At 37.9% G+C, this 15,120-nt stretch overlaps 1 protein-coding gene across 1 annotated transcript in view; it reads right to left on the bottom strand.

Annotated features, from left to right (window-relative positions):
* Positions 1 to 1,600, bottom strand: part of RFX6 (regulatory factor X6) — a 56,413-nt gene extending 54,813 nt beyond the window's left edge. The window contains exons 1-2 of the mRNA XM_008517948.2: positions 1,156 to 1,600; positions 713 to 869 (exon numbers count right to left, since the gene is read on the bottom strand). Coding sequence (XP_008516170.2) covers positions 713 to 869; positions 1,156 to 1,405 — 407 coding nt within the window. The 5' untranslated portion in view covers positions 1,406 to 1,600. The remainder of the gene's footprint in view (positions 1 to 712; positions 870 to 1,155) is intronic.
* Positions 1,601 to 15,120: the final 13,520 nt, after the last annotated feature.

Genomic DNA, 15,120 nt, shown 5'->3' with positions numbered 1-15,120 from the left:
GAAAGTTATATTCCTATTTCTTCACACTATGTGGGGAAGTTTAATATTATATTTTTACTTTAGATCAATATTACAAAATGGTCTGTTTATGTAGAGTGCCTACTGATAAAATCTTGGGTTTAAAAGATTTCCCACAAAATCCAATTCATGAGATTTCACTATAATAAATCATATACGACAGGTGCTATAAAAATAGTTGAACATTTATTCAAGTTAATAGCTATATCTTAACTGATTTTTCTAGTCTGCTAGTTCAAACGCATTTCATCTTATGGCCAATAAACGATTTTTAATTTGCCCTTTTAAAGATAAAGGCAATGTTAACATCCTTCCTCCTTTTAAACTGTTTTTAAGAATCATGTTTTATAAACACAAAACTACCAAATGACAAATATATAAGGACCGAACTGATTGCACGTTAAGTAAATAAGTCATAAAACATTCATTATTGCTTATGGAGAAATTACAGTTTTAGTCAATAGTGAACAAAGTGATGTGGTTTTTATTTGTATGGCAGATGATTTTTCATCAGTACCAGAACATGTCTTTATACTAATTTCAGTAAAAAATAATTTGGATAAATTTCTAATTGGTCTTTTAAAATTCCCCCAGAAGTCTGAGGAAGAAGCAAATTGTGAAAAGCAAAGATTCTGAAGATACTGAGTTTCAAAACTCAACAGGCGCTGAGGGTACCCCGGTGGGCGAGTCTTACCACTGCAGAGTGAGCTGAGTCTGCTTCTTTTTATCCTTCATTATCTGCGTAATGGTCTTCTTCTGAGAGAGGTGGGGATCTGCTGCTTTGGTTTTGCTGTCGTGACTGTCCGCATCGTCTTCTTCGGAGGAAAAGTTACCGTTGCTTAAATGCATTTCTGATTGCAAACGGAAAAGAGATAAAGAAAATCAGAACATAAAATCGATTAAGTAACCTCTAAATGGAACTGGGCGTCAAGGGGGTGGCCTATGGGAGTTTGGGAGGAGAGCAATGCAAAATCCCTTAGAGTTAATTTCTGGTTGACAAACTCCTTCCCGGGGGAAATACAAAGATCTGGACAGAATTTATATATATGTTTGCAGTGTGTGTGTACTATTATTGGATGCCCTTCTTAGAATTCATCCGTGTCCCAATCACATCCGCGGAGCCGGCAGAGCTCTCACCTGATTTCACTCCCACCGGCAGCTCCGGGTCTTCCCCTTTCTCCCCGCTGCCCAGCGCGCCCCCGGGCTGCGCTTCAGCCTCCAGGTACACCCTTTCCTCCGGGTAAACGAGCAAGCCCTTGCCCAGAAGCTGCACACAACACTCCTCCTGGACCTCAGGGGAAACCTGGGGAGAAGGCTGCGCCTGCAAGAAGGCGTCTTCCAGCGCCGGGACCTTGGCCATCCTCCTGGCCGCCGGAGACTTGGGCATCCGCCGCTAGGCCGGCTCCCAGCGGAGCCCCGAGCCCGGGGCGGGGCGGCGCTGGGCGGGGCTGGGGACCTGGGACTGCCGGGGCGGGGGCGGAGGCGGCCTGCCTCGGAGCCCCTGGCGTCGCGGAGAAGGGGGGCCGTGCACCGGGACAGCCCAGACCGCCCTGCAAACGGCACTGCCTTTCTCCATCTGTCTGTTGTCCCGGCAGATACTCAACTTGGAACTCACTTCCTCACCTGCGCCGATCTCGCCCCGGGCAATGGAGTCCCATTCCCCACGTCTCCTTTCCCCTCTCCTCCCTTTCTCTTATCTTGAGCTGGATCTGAGAACTTCTCACACCCAAAGGTCCCAGAAACATCCGAGAAAGCTCCACTCTCATCTCCCGGGGAAGAGCAGCTGCAACCGTCCCCATCCTTCCTCTCATTAGACACGGCGGGCAGCCTTGAATCTGCATGCCCGGGCCCGGGAGAGGAGGACCCCAGAGCACAGCTCAGTCTTTGCACAACTTGGGCCAGGTTTATTTATTCTCAGAGTAATCCTAGGGGTTGGTGAGGGCTCTTCTCAGTGAGGTAGGGACAGACGCCATCGCATCACATACCTGCCCAGACTGCGCTGCTCACAGGTAGGGCTCACAACCCGGACCTCGCTGCCTTCGAGGATCTAGCCCTGAGCTTGGAGAAAAAGATGCGTTCGCTCCCTGCGGTATTTTGTGACTTAAACGAGTCCCTGATGCTTCCTTATTTCTTACACCTAGGGATAATGCAACGAATGTTTGTTGAAATGGAAAACGAAATCGCCGTGTTTTATTTCCAATCCAAAATGGCAGGTGAAAAATGAGACCGTGTGCTCTCTTTTAGGAAGAAGTCAGGAGGGACTTGGGGTCGGTGTTGCCTGACTGCCACATAATCTTTAATTCCGTCCAGCTTATGTTCTTTTGACAAAAATGTCCTGTGCTTACTATAAAGCCTACCACTCCCCAGAGAAAGCAAGGATCCTGCTTTGGTTCACATTGCCTCACCAAAACCTACAACCTGTCATGTTCTTGTGGAGCATTAGAAGAGAAATCACCCCTGAACTTGAATTTAATATTAAAATACATTACATCAAAATTTAACTTAGAAAAAACGAAATGGGACCCCAGTTTGGGGAAGGCAGAAGGATGAGTTATGAGGAGGAGCCTAGGAGCATTATCTTACCTAGGCAGCCAAGATTACCATGTATTTTAACCTTCCCCATTTTTTAGCACCACTTCTTGAGAAAGGCATGATCTCTCTGTCAAAGCTTTTCTCCCTACCTGGTACCTCCAGCAGCTGGGGCCAGCCAGCCACTCATCCATGCACCCAGAGCTCTGAGGTACACTCCTCCCAGGGACAACTTTGCATATCAATCTCCGCTATACTCTACCCCCCAAACCTCAGAGCTTTCTCAGTCCATGGAGCCTGGCGCTACAGTACTAAAGTTGGAATGCTTCCCCTTTACTGAGGCACCCTCAGACTCATTCTGCAAAGGGAGTTCTAGTGATTAACCAGGTGTATACAAAAAGGCTCTGCCAGCTTATAGCACATATTCAGAAGGAAAACAGTCAGGAAAATGACTGGGAATTCTTGTTGAATTTTTTAAAATAGTGAACACGATATTCCAGGTTGATTGTGTGTGTGTGTAAGTCATACAGACACTAAGTAAATATCTGGCATTTATCCAATTGAATTGATCAATGAAACACAAACCAAGGTCATTTAAGGCCTAAGTGAACTTTTTGCCTGAGTTTTAAGTAAACCGTCTGCCTAACAAAAGAACATGTAAGTTCACTGTGCTTCTAGTCACAAATAGAAATTAAATAGACCTAAAACAAGTAAAGAAATTGAATGCGTAATAAAAAAAAATTCCAATATAAAAAAGCCCAGGATAAGAGGCTTCACTGGTGAATTATACCAAATATTTAAAGAAGAGTTAATGCTAATCCTTCTCAGACTTTTGGGGAGCAGTGCAAGCTGTGCTCCCAAGGGGGAGAAAAGCTGTCATCATCCTAAGTTGCTGTTTGTGATTATTATAATTAATTTGAGCTCATGATACCAATGTTTTAGAGACATAATAGTAATTTAGTCATAAGATCCTAGGCTGGAAAATAGGTCAATATAGAGGGTGATCTTTCAAAATAGTGATTTTTAACATTTTGGTTTTTATACTCACTATAAGAAATCTATGTAAGCCATCGACTCTCTCCCCAGGGAGATAAAAACACATGAATACACTCACCTACGTACATACAAAATTCTACATACAATTTGGCACATCCCAAGTAAAGAATATCTTAAAAAGTTTATTCTCTTTTAAGAAAAAGGCACAATGATACTTGAAAGAGAGATTCTTACAAGTTCCCACATGACAGTATCTTCATGACCAGGGGCACCACATTAAAGGAGAAAGGAAAAGGAATTTGGAGTTAGAGGCATTTGCACTCACTCTCTTTGTGATTCTGGTCACTTAACCTTTCTGTTTCCTTCTTTCTAAACTGGAAAAAATAGTGCCTATCTGTAGCAGACTTCGTGGGTGCTCTGCCCAGGTCCTTTGGATCCCTCTCACATTTTCTGAGCACCCTTTCCCCAGCTTCTGCCTCCTTTTGTTTCCAGTAACCAGCTCCACCACCACCACCACTTGAGAGCACCTGAGACTCTCCTTTGCAGGAACTGCCCTTGGCCACCAGACCACCATCACCCATAGGCAGAGAGAACCTAAGTGCCTAAGTGTTATATATCCCCTGGGTAGCTCTTAGCCAATGACTGATGATTAGGGCGGATAAAATCCTACCTCCTTGACCTCATGATGGATTAACCTGAGGTGCAATTTACAATCCAGAGCTCCTCTGTGGGATCAGGCTGAAGCATCCTCTGCTGGACAATTCCTGAAATCCCATCCTTGTTTGGCTGCTTGTCCTTCTCTGTCCTGCTACCCCTACTCCCTACCTGTTTCTCCTAGAAACATTTCCTTAAAAATCACTTTTGTAGATGACTTCTTGACTCAAGGTCTACTGCCATGAGACACCACATTATAGGGTTGCTGTAAGAATTAAATGAAACGTGATAAAAAAGAACCTAATACAGTGCCTGGAACAGCAAGCTCTCAATAAAAGGAATCTAATATTCTGAAACTTTAGCTCCCTTTTAGTGTTCATGTGCAAGGAAAGAAATTTTCTCTTTTTCATTGCAGAAAGATTCTGAGGAACATCTTGCTCTTTGCCTAGACTGTTTCTGGGCTTGCTATGATCTGGATTGATTGTATGCTATGCAACTTTCTTCTGTGAAAGCTCACATCTCATCTTATTTTTTCTGTTCACCAAGATTACTTTTTAAACATGAAAAGTAATTCTTATTCTGCCTTCAGGTAATAAATTTCATGTTGTTGCTGCTCCTTTCAAGTAAAAGTATGGTCAGTTATAACCTAATAACAGAGCCCCAAAATATATGAAGCAAACACTGATTTTGACAAAAGACCATCAATGGAGAAAGAATAGCTTTTTCCTTTTTTTTTAAAGATTTTATTTTTTCCTTTTTCTCCCCAAAGCCCCCCAGTACATAGCTGTATATTCTTCATTGTGGGTCCCTCTAGTTGTGGCATGTGGGACGCTGCCCCAGCGTGGCCTGATGAGCAGTGCTGTGTCCGCGCCCATGCCCAGGACTCGAACTAACGAATCACCAGGCCGCCTGCAGCGGAGCGCGGGAACTTAACCACTCGGACACAGGGCCAGCCCCCAAGAATAGCCTTTTCAACAAATGTTGCTGAAACAATTGGATATTCACATGCAAAAGAAATCCTTTTCCACATGAATTTGAAACTTTCCTTTACACTATATACAAAAATTAACTTGAAATTCATCAAAGACCTGAATATAAGAGCTAAAACTATGCAACTCTTAGAAGGAAACTTAGGTGTAAATCTTCATGACCTTGTATTCCACAAATATTTCTTAAATACAACACGAAAAGCACAAACAACAAACAAAAAATAGATAAATTGAACTCCATTAAAATGTGTGCATCAAAAGACACTATCAAGAACGTGAAAAGACAACACACAGAATGGCAGAACATTTGAACATCATCTTTTTGATATGGGTCTAGTACCCAGAATATATAAAGAATTCTTATAATTCAACAATCAAAAGATAATAGTCCAATTTGAAAATAGGCCAAAGATTTGAATAGACATTTCTCCAAAGAAGACAAACAAATGGTCAATAACCACATGAAAAGGTGCTCAACACCATTTGCATTAGGGAAATGTAAATCAAAACCTCAATGAGATAGCACTTTGCTCCCACTAGGATGGCTACAATTTTTAAAAAGGAAAAAGAAAATAAGATGTGGGGAAATTGGAAGCCTCATACATTGCTGGTCAGGAATGTAAGATGGTGCAGCCACTATGGAAAATTGTGCCTCAGTTCTTCCAAAAGTGAAACCTAGAGCTATGATATGGCCCAGTAATTCCATTCCTAGGTACATCCCCAAGAGAATTGAAAATATATGTTCACACAAAGCCAAATATAAAAGGCCACATATTGTATGATTCCATTTATTGACGTCTCCGGAAAAATCAAATCCGTGTAGACAGAAAGTAGGTTAGTGATTGTCAGAGGCTGGAGGTAGGGGGTTCTGGGATGACTGCTTAATGAATATGAGGTTTCATTTTTGGGTAATGAGAATGTTCTGGAATTAATGGTGATGGTTGCACAACATTGTGAATATGTTAAAAACTACTGAATTGTGTACTTCATATTGGAAATCACCATCTATCTCAATAAAGAAATTTTTTTTTTAAGTAGGCAAAGTCAGGTTATAAAGAAACAACTTAAAAATCTGTTCCATTCTTACCAGATTAAGAAATACTGCTTAGTCCAAGACTCTGATATGAAGGAAATTTACAAAGTTTGGACAAACTTCCCAGACTTATTCTTAAAATATGAGCTATTAGTTTTGCTATTGTCCTGTAAATTTCAACTACTTATGTCTCCATTCCTTATTCAAATCTAATTTCTTCCTACTTCAACTTTAGTTGTGCCACGTTAATTTTTTCTTTCTTTTTTTAGTCCTTATTGCATGTAGGATGAGAGAGAAGTAATGCAAAACAGAGAACAAAGAAGATAGAAAGAAAGAATAAGAAGAGCCAAGAAATGGCTCAGAGGACTGAGGGAGCCAATTAAAAAAGAGAGAGAGAAAGATAAAATATTGCCACTTGGTTAGAACTTAGGAGACCAAGTTGATGGCTCAAGTCTCCACGGAGGCAGAACTTTTCTTTTTTTTTCATAACTGCAAATCAATGTAAAAGGTCAATCAATTTGGGGAAAATTCAGGAAAGGGGTTTTCTAAGAAGCTACAGGCCGATTCCATCTGGACAGTGATCAGGCCCTGGAATGGGAGTGTGCGCTTGGAAATGGGGTGAGCGCCAGGTACTAATGTTATTTAAAGGAAGAATCACCGCTGTCTGGTGACTTATGGACAGGTCTTCATGGAAAAAAAAGAGTTATTTCCCTGATTGCACTCTTTAGGAACTCTCAAGGAAAATAAGAAGTACTTTCTAGGTAAATTAATTGCTCAGCTCATTGCTGGACACTGCATCAGAACTCACTTGTAGTCAATGCCAAACACAGTTACCAGACAATTTAATGAACAAGAGCTATCTCTTCTACCACCATCATTCCAAAGATAGGCAGAGACAAGCTTGAACTGGTCCCCAGAGCTAAAAACTCAGCCTTGAACCAGGAGTGTCTCTAATGCTGCTGAAACCCATTCAGGTGTCTAGACATTTCGTTAGATTTTCCTTAGGGTTGTGATGAGATACTCTTCTTGCCTTGTAACTCTCCATACTATAAACCCTACTGAGTGACTGATGCTAATATTTTCATTTCTTATTCGATATGTTGTTTAGAAATGCCAGGATAGAGGGTACATGGGTGCTCATTACATTACTCTCTTTACTCCTTTCTAGATTAAAATTGTTTCAAAATAAAGTTTAAAAAGCAAAGTTATTTGTCTTTACTAAAGGTTGACCTATGGTGGTTTGTAAATAGAAGATATTTGCCTAATTCTAGGGTCGTATATGTACACAGAAAATACATTAAAGCTTGAGAATATGTTTTTTTTTATTACATTACTTTTAAAAATGGAGGCATCGGTACATTTAAAATATTTCAATATTCACTTCTTTAGTTAAGTTAAAGTAAAAGTCAATCTACTTTTTGTTGAAAGTTACTTTGTTCAACCTTAATATCCAGTGCCTCTAGTAACCTTTGTCCTTCACATATAAGTAACCACCTACCTCTCTTTCAATTTCTAATAAAAGATAGTCTAATGGGTTTTTTTAGATTAATATAAAATTAATTGTATGTTTGCAATGGTGAAGAAAGAAAATAGATTAGGTTTGTACAGAAGTAAATAATGTTCTGCTTTATGTGTATTTGAGAACTGCTTCCTATATAATGTTGCAATAAACACGTACAGTAAATAGCAAAAATATAACTTGCAAATCAAATTAAATATTAGATGCATATGTTAAACCACAGCTGGTACATAGTAGATACCTGCTAAATATTTGTTACAAAAATGAATGGAAAGTGGTGGCAGACGTCCATCCTCTCCTGCATTCAACCAGAAATAATTTATCATGACCTGGGGATTCAAAAATAAATAAGACATGATTTCTCTCCTTTCAGTACTCTAAGTGAAGTGGAGGAAGCAGATATATTAGAATACAACATGATTAAAATCTGTAATAGTGACAGGCACAAAGTGCTCTTGAAGCACAAAGGCAAGAGTGAGCAGCTCAGGCAAGGGCAGCTTTGGTCCAAAGGAGGGCAGACAGAAGGCTTCAGAGAGAATGTAACATTTTAATAAGTCTTGAAGGATTGGCATGCATTCACAGGTGGAAAACAGAACAGATCGTGCAGAGGCACACAGGCAAGAAAGAGCATGACTGGTCATAGCAGTCAGTAGTTGGGTGTAGTTGGAGGATAAGAAGCATCATGGAACATGGAGGATAATGACTTGAGGTCAGATCTTGAGGGGTCTTGTTCAAGCTAAGAAATGTAGGGAAGTTAGGAAGACCAGGTGATAAAACAAAGGCTTAGACTTTGGAGCAATGGTTCTGAAAACAGAAAAGAAAGAAGTGATTTAAGAACATATTGAGGATGCATATATGGTGCTTGCAATAGATTTTTGCAGCCTTGGCCCCTAGTGATTCATGCATCTTTCATCCATGCCTTTGGGTAATCCCTTCCTAGGTTGACTCTGAACTTGGGCATCAGCAGACATGCAAGCAAACGTTTGAAAAGCACTTATGCATTGGGGTTTCACTTCTCTTGCTGATGGTGGAAACCCTGAGACCACCACCATGTAGCCAAGCCCAGCCTAGCTTGCTGGAGATATAGCAAACCCATCATCCCAGCTGATAGCCAGAATTAAGTAATAGCTAGAACCGACTGCCAGACATATGAGTGATGTAAATGAATCCACTCTAAAATAACCAGCCTCCAGCTGACTTGCCAGCTGAGTACAGCTTCATGAGTGAGTCTTGGTGAAGCCCAGCCCAGCTGAGTTCAGCCAAATTGCTGACCCAAAGAACTGTGCACTAATAAATTACTGTGGTTTTAAGCCACTAAAGTTTGGGGTGGTTGTTACACAGCAAAAACTAACTGATACAGTAACGTGATAGCCTTACATATCACAAAAAGTTGGTTGAACTTTTAGAGATATCAAAATAGCAGTAAGCAGTGGGAAAAGCAGTTTGAAAAGTGAGTTGGAGCAATTTTTTATTTTTGTTTTTGATGGGTTTTTTGGTTTGTTTTTGTTTTTTTAGGTGAGGAGGAATAGAACTCAAAGGTGACAGAGATTTTGGATAAAACTTACTTCAAAGGGTTAACATAATGATCACACAAAACATATATACACAAAAACAACAAACTAAAAATAATTGTTACCTTATAAATCCATATATGTGTAGACTAATTTACTTTATTTTCTGTTTGACTTTTTAAGGAATTCACACAAGTGGGTATACACATAGAGAGAGACGCATGCATCCCATTTTAAGGAGAAACAACTTGGGGTACCCCAATACACTCTAAAACAGCTCCCTAAAGTTCCCAGCTACATGTGGGATGTAATTTTCACAGGCATATCTCTGCTTCTACCCCCATACCCAGAGAATTCTGCAGTTGCTTCTTCCAAAGGAAGTGTCCACACAGAGACACACTCAATGGGTATAAACAGAATAAGATATTCCAGGTGTGAACCCTAAACCCTCCAAATGAATTAAGCATGTTTGAGGGCTAAACAAACTCTTCATTTTCTAACTTTTTATTTACAATATTATATCTACACATATTTTCCCAGTGGCCTTGGGGCTGAGGTACCTATCATTTCAGATAACAAGCTATAGAACAAGATATGCTATTAATTTCAAAACATAATGTGTAATGTACAAGATGAAGACAATAAATTTTTCATGTCATATCAGTGTTTATTTGGCAGAAATAGGCAAAATTCAGAATGCTTTTTAGTCCTAATATTCCTATCATAACAAGGCGAATAATTGAAATTAAATGACATATTTTAAGCATGAATTTTTAGTCTTGTTTTATCTACTGACATGGACAATATAGAATAAATAAATTAGATCATCTAAAATTTAAGGCAGCATGCATGATTTATCATAGATTTACCCTTATATGTTTGTAATCAATCGCTGGCTCCAAACCTGTTTTTCTTCTCAGTGTGCTTCTGTATTTTATTGCTCAGTTGCGAAATATACTCTAAATAGTTTCTTTGCTTAGAATTCTTATTCCCTGAATATCGAAGATTGTAGCCTTTTTTTCCTCAGCCTTCCAATTTTTTGTGTTTTGTAAAATTGACATTTGAATATGCTGATTGTAATCACTTTGCTGCATATAATAATTTAACTAATAATCATTGATAATTTTGACTAATACATTGCCTTTAAAATATAATATTGAAATCGATAATAACCTTTTTCAGAACTCATGTAATTTTCTCCAGTTAAACAAGATTAGTTTTGCTTAAATCACTAGTTTTGTAACTTGTCACTGAGGGTAATGGATAACTATGCCTACTAACTCCGGTCTGTGGTTCTAAGACTGTGTGTACAATACATTTGTTTCTCATCCCTCACTCTGTTTGAAAGCTTTTAAGCCCAATATATCATCTTTACTGAACAATTTATCAATTGGAGGAGCTGAGTAAATGCTACTCTTTCCATAGCATATTGCTCTTGGGTGCCAGTAAAGGACAAATAAGGACAGAATAGCGTAATAAGTAAGTAAACATTAGGTCAAGAGAAGAGGTAAGGTAGTTGGCTATATCTAATGCAAGGATTAAATGGTGCTTCTTGAAGTTGTACCATCTGCATCAGAATTACCCAAAGTACATGTGAAATAAGCAGATACTCACCTCAGAACCAGAAAATCACTGAATGAAATGGATTTTATCAATATAGTGTCATATATTATAAATTTCTCACATCAAGACAAGGAAAATTGCCTTTTAGAAGACATGAGAGAGGATAATGTGTGCCAGCCTAAGCCATAGTCTAAAATCTTAGAAATTTTTCAGCTGGATTATGATTCAGCCTTGGCTCATTCAGAAAGGCAGTGTGGAAGAGAGAGTTAAAGGAAAGAGGGGAGGCAGCTTATGGAGACAGGCTGAGGAATGAGAAGGTGATCACTGTCTCTTAGTAGTCTCAGCAGCGCTTTCCTGGTTTTTTGACTATGACACAGGTAGAAAATGATGGTGTTATATCCAGCTGACAGGTGTAAGCAGATGAGGCTGGTCACAGAGACTCTGAACACCCCCAAAGAGACAGGGGATCAATGCCATCCCCTTGGGGACACCCTGTTGGGAAAATGCTCCAAGAAACATCCATCACTCTCTGTTAGTGTGTTCATCATTACATGCTTTTAACAATGCCCAGGCACTGGTTTTGTCTTCTCTACTTTGAAGAACAAGGAGGCAATACCAGGAACTTGCTGGGCCATTCTCTAGCTCTTTGTAAAGAAGGACATAGGATAGTTTCTTCATTTCCACAGTTAATTAGTGGACATTATTAAGTGGATGAAGCATTACATGTACGATATTTTTCTTCATTACTGTATGCTATTTACGTTTGAATGATTAAATAATTTAATAATTGTATTAGAAAGCATGTAAAATTTATATATCTTGTCTTTCTGTTAGCCATTTGTGATAATGTGAAGTGAAATTTCAAAAGGATTTTTATTAATCCACATAAAATAAGAAAATATAATATGAATACAAAATGTAGAAAAAGAAAATGCAAAATATATAGAAAGGTGATAGAACCCATTTTTATCCTTAGTTGAAAACTGTTTGCTGATCATGTTGGCATCTTTTTAAAAAATCAGGCATTCCAGGTTAAAAAAATAAGTAAAGCTGGGGAGGAGGACTCAATAAGAGATAGAGAAGTCAAAAAGTGGCTTTGATATTAACTTTTATAAACCAAAAATAGCTAAAACCACCAAATTAATATTTTAAATAAAATTGTTTATTGATCATTTTTATAAATTCTGTGGTACAAAAATGTGTTTCCACATATACAAAATTCAAACTATGTTGAATTTTAATTCACCAAAATAAATCAGAAAATATAACTTTGAAAATAATACAACTTAAAAAAATTAAATGGCACAGAGTACCAAAAGTAAACAACACTAACATTTACACTAACATTTACACTGCAGAAAGCAAATAATAGCATATGATTACACATTTTGGGTTGATCTGTTTGTAATTTCTGTTTGCTCACACCTCCAGAAACTTAACTCATTGACAAGTAAGGCAACATAAAATCAGATGTGAAACCAGAGAGTATATTAAGCCTATTCACAAACTTACAGTAAATGTGAAATAAGCTTCAATTTTATGAACTGAATAAATAGCCACTTCATCCTCACAGCATAGCTATTATAACTACTAATTTATAACTTAAATCACATCAAAAAGGTGGTTGATTATCTGTTTCTAACTATGAGTTAATTTTGAAGGGAGACAGGAGAGACATAAAAGTTAATTGGTCTCTCCCGAGATAGTAGGTCAGTTTTCAAGGTCATTTTATGACTTGCTGCTGGACCATAGAAGGAAAATTAAACTAATGGAAGATTCCCCTATGACAAGTTTCCAATAAATAAGCCATGGATTGCCAGCTGCCTTCAGCATTCACTTAGTGTTAGAAATAAGAGGGTTGAGGAAGACTATAAAAGATGGAAATTGCAATAGTTGAGACAGGAAGTGATTAAGGTACAAAGAAGGATTTTAGTATAGTTAGGGTCATGGTAAGGATGATTTCTGCTCTGACCCTGTTCCGGTGTGTTGATAATTACAAGCCTATGGAGAAACAAAGTAATTCCATCGTGCCAACAATAGGCATATGTTAGACTTCCAATTATTTCAGCATCCACTTTGATGTGAATGAATCCAAATTTTAAGCTGGAAAAATTGGTACTCATGAAAATTTGTGGAAATATGAATGCATGTCATAGATAATGAAATTATGAGTTTAACTTAAAAGTTAAGATTGTAAAGAGATTTTTTTTCAAATTCATGACCACCTAATGTTTTATTAAGCTTCGTTGAACAAGAGAATGGAAGGATATGATGTCTTCACTGCTTCATTCAGTGAGCAGTACGCATGACGTGCTCTCTGTATGGGAAGCTTTGTGGAAAACTCTGTAGGAAGCATAACTCCTTCCCTGTCAGGGATGCACTTTAACTCTTTTAGTCAGAGGATACATCCAGACTTGCTGAGGAACCAGGCTGCCTAGCCTCACCCAACAAAGCCATCTATGTAGAAGAGACTGATGACATCCAAAGAGATCTAAAACTCACATTCAGCTGTGCGCAGTCCAGAGGTCCAGCAGAAAATAAGAAATGCTGATGAAAACGTGAAGAATGAAAGAAAAGTTAATGGAAAGAAACCCAAAAGCTAAGTGTTTGGTATATTTGAATGCAAATTCAAGACCCAGAGGAAATAACCAAGAAAAACTGAAAGTAGTAGAATTTTGCATAATTGGGAAAAACACATGGTAGAATAGTAGCACATTTGAATTCTATGAGCTAGAATGGAGGTACGAGTTCCTCAGGAATGAAAGCATAAATATAAAAGATTTACCAATATTTATACTGTTAATAGTATATAACACTTTGCTCATAATTGGTGCTCAATATTCATTATAGGAGTCAATGAATTTATCAGGTTTTAATAAAAACACATCATATAGCAAACATCAATTGTGTACTGGGTACTACGTTAAGTATTTGATATGTCATTTTATCCTCACTGATTCTATGAAGTAGGTGCAAATATGACTTTTTTACAGGTAAAGAAACTGAGACTCAGAAAATGTAAGTGACTTGCCCAAGGTCTGGTTGTTAGTAAATGAGGAAAGAGGATTGAACCCAGCCCTGCTTGATTCAAAGGTTCATGGTCTTAAACAGCACAATGTCAAGCTTGTTAGACCACCCACCAGCACAGAGGCCAGGTCTGTCTCTCACAGGCTCGGACCAGTGGTTCTCAGCCCTATCCACCCACATCCCCACACCTCCTTTCCATAACAAATATTTTGTAACATTCTCTTTACTCCACTAAAAAGAAATTCATAAATAACTACACACATATATTTAATCAATGTAATACACTGACTCTATTATAATATAAATACATTTAATATTTATATTAATATAATATATAATATAATTAATATAAAAATATTTAAATATAATAAATAAATATAAAGAATAAACTGATATAACATATAGAGTATAAGTATATTATATATTTAATATAAGTATAACATAAAGAGTAATGTATAAAGAGTAAATTAAGGAAAGATAATAATAATATGCATTTCAGTAGATACATGCTCAGGCATGACTACACTAAAATACTTTATTAAGAAATCTGATGTTTGCGTCTAAACATAGAATCACCATGAATGGAACAGTTATACAGAATAATATTGGTGTGGGGTTTTTTGCTTACTGAAATACATGAGAGGTATTGCCACTGATGATGCACTTTGCTGAAATGGTAAGTGACTCTTGTTACATATCAATTTCTTCATATTGATAAAAAGATCAATTCTTTAAGACTTTAATATGTATGCATCTAAAAACAAAGCTTCCAAATTCATGAAGCAAAAACTGAGAGAACTAAAGGAAGAAACAGAAGGTCCACGATCATAGTTAGAGATTTTGACATTCTTTTCTTAGTAATTGGTAGAATAAGACGTCAAAAAATTAGTAAGGATGTAGGAGATCTGAACAAAACCATCAGGCCACATGATCTAACTGTTACTTGCACACCACTGTACCCAGCAACTACATGTGCATTCTTTTCAAGTGTCTGTGGAACATTTACCGAATATACCATGCTATTAAGAAGCAAATCTCAGTATATTTCAAAAGGTTGAAATCTTACAGAGCATGTTTTCTGAATGGAATTCAATTAGAAATTACGACAGTAAGATATCTAGAATACGTAGAAATTAAATATCACACTCCTAAGTAACACACGGGTCAAAGGAAAAAAAATCACAAGGGAAAAAATATTTTGAACTGAATGATAATTGAAACTTTATCAAAATTTGATTTTGATCAAAACTGGTGAGGTTCAGCCACAAGTACTTACAAGAA

This window comes from Equus przewalskii, chromosome 9, assembly GCF_037783145.1.
Source record: "Equus przewalskii isolate Varuska chromosome 9, EquPr2, whole genome shotgun sequence".
NCBI lineage: Eukaryota > Metazoa > Chordata > Mammalia > Perissodactyla > Equidae > Equus > Equus przewalskii.
Note: the sequence above shows the minus strand (reverse complement) of the source record. Positions and strands in the feature narration are given on the sequence as shown.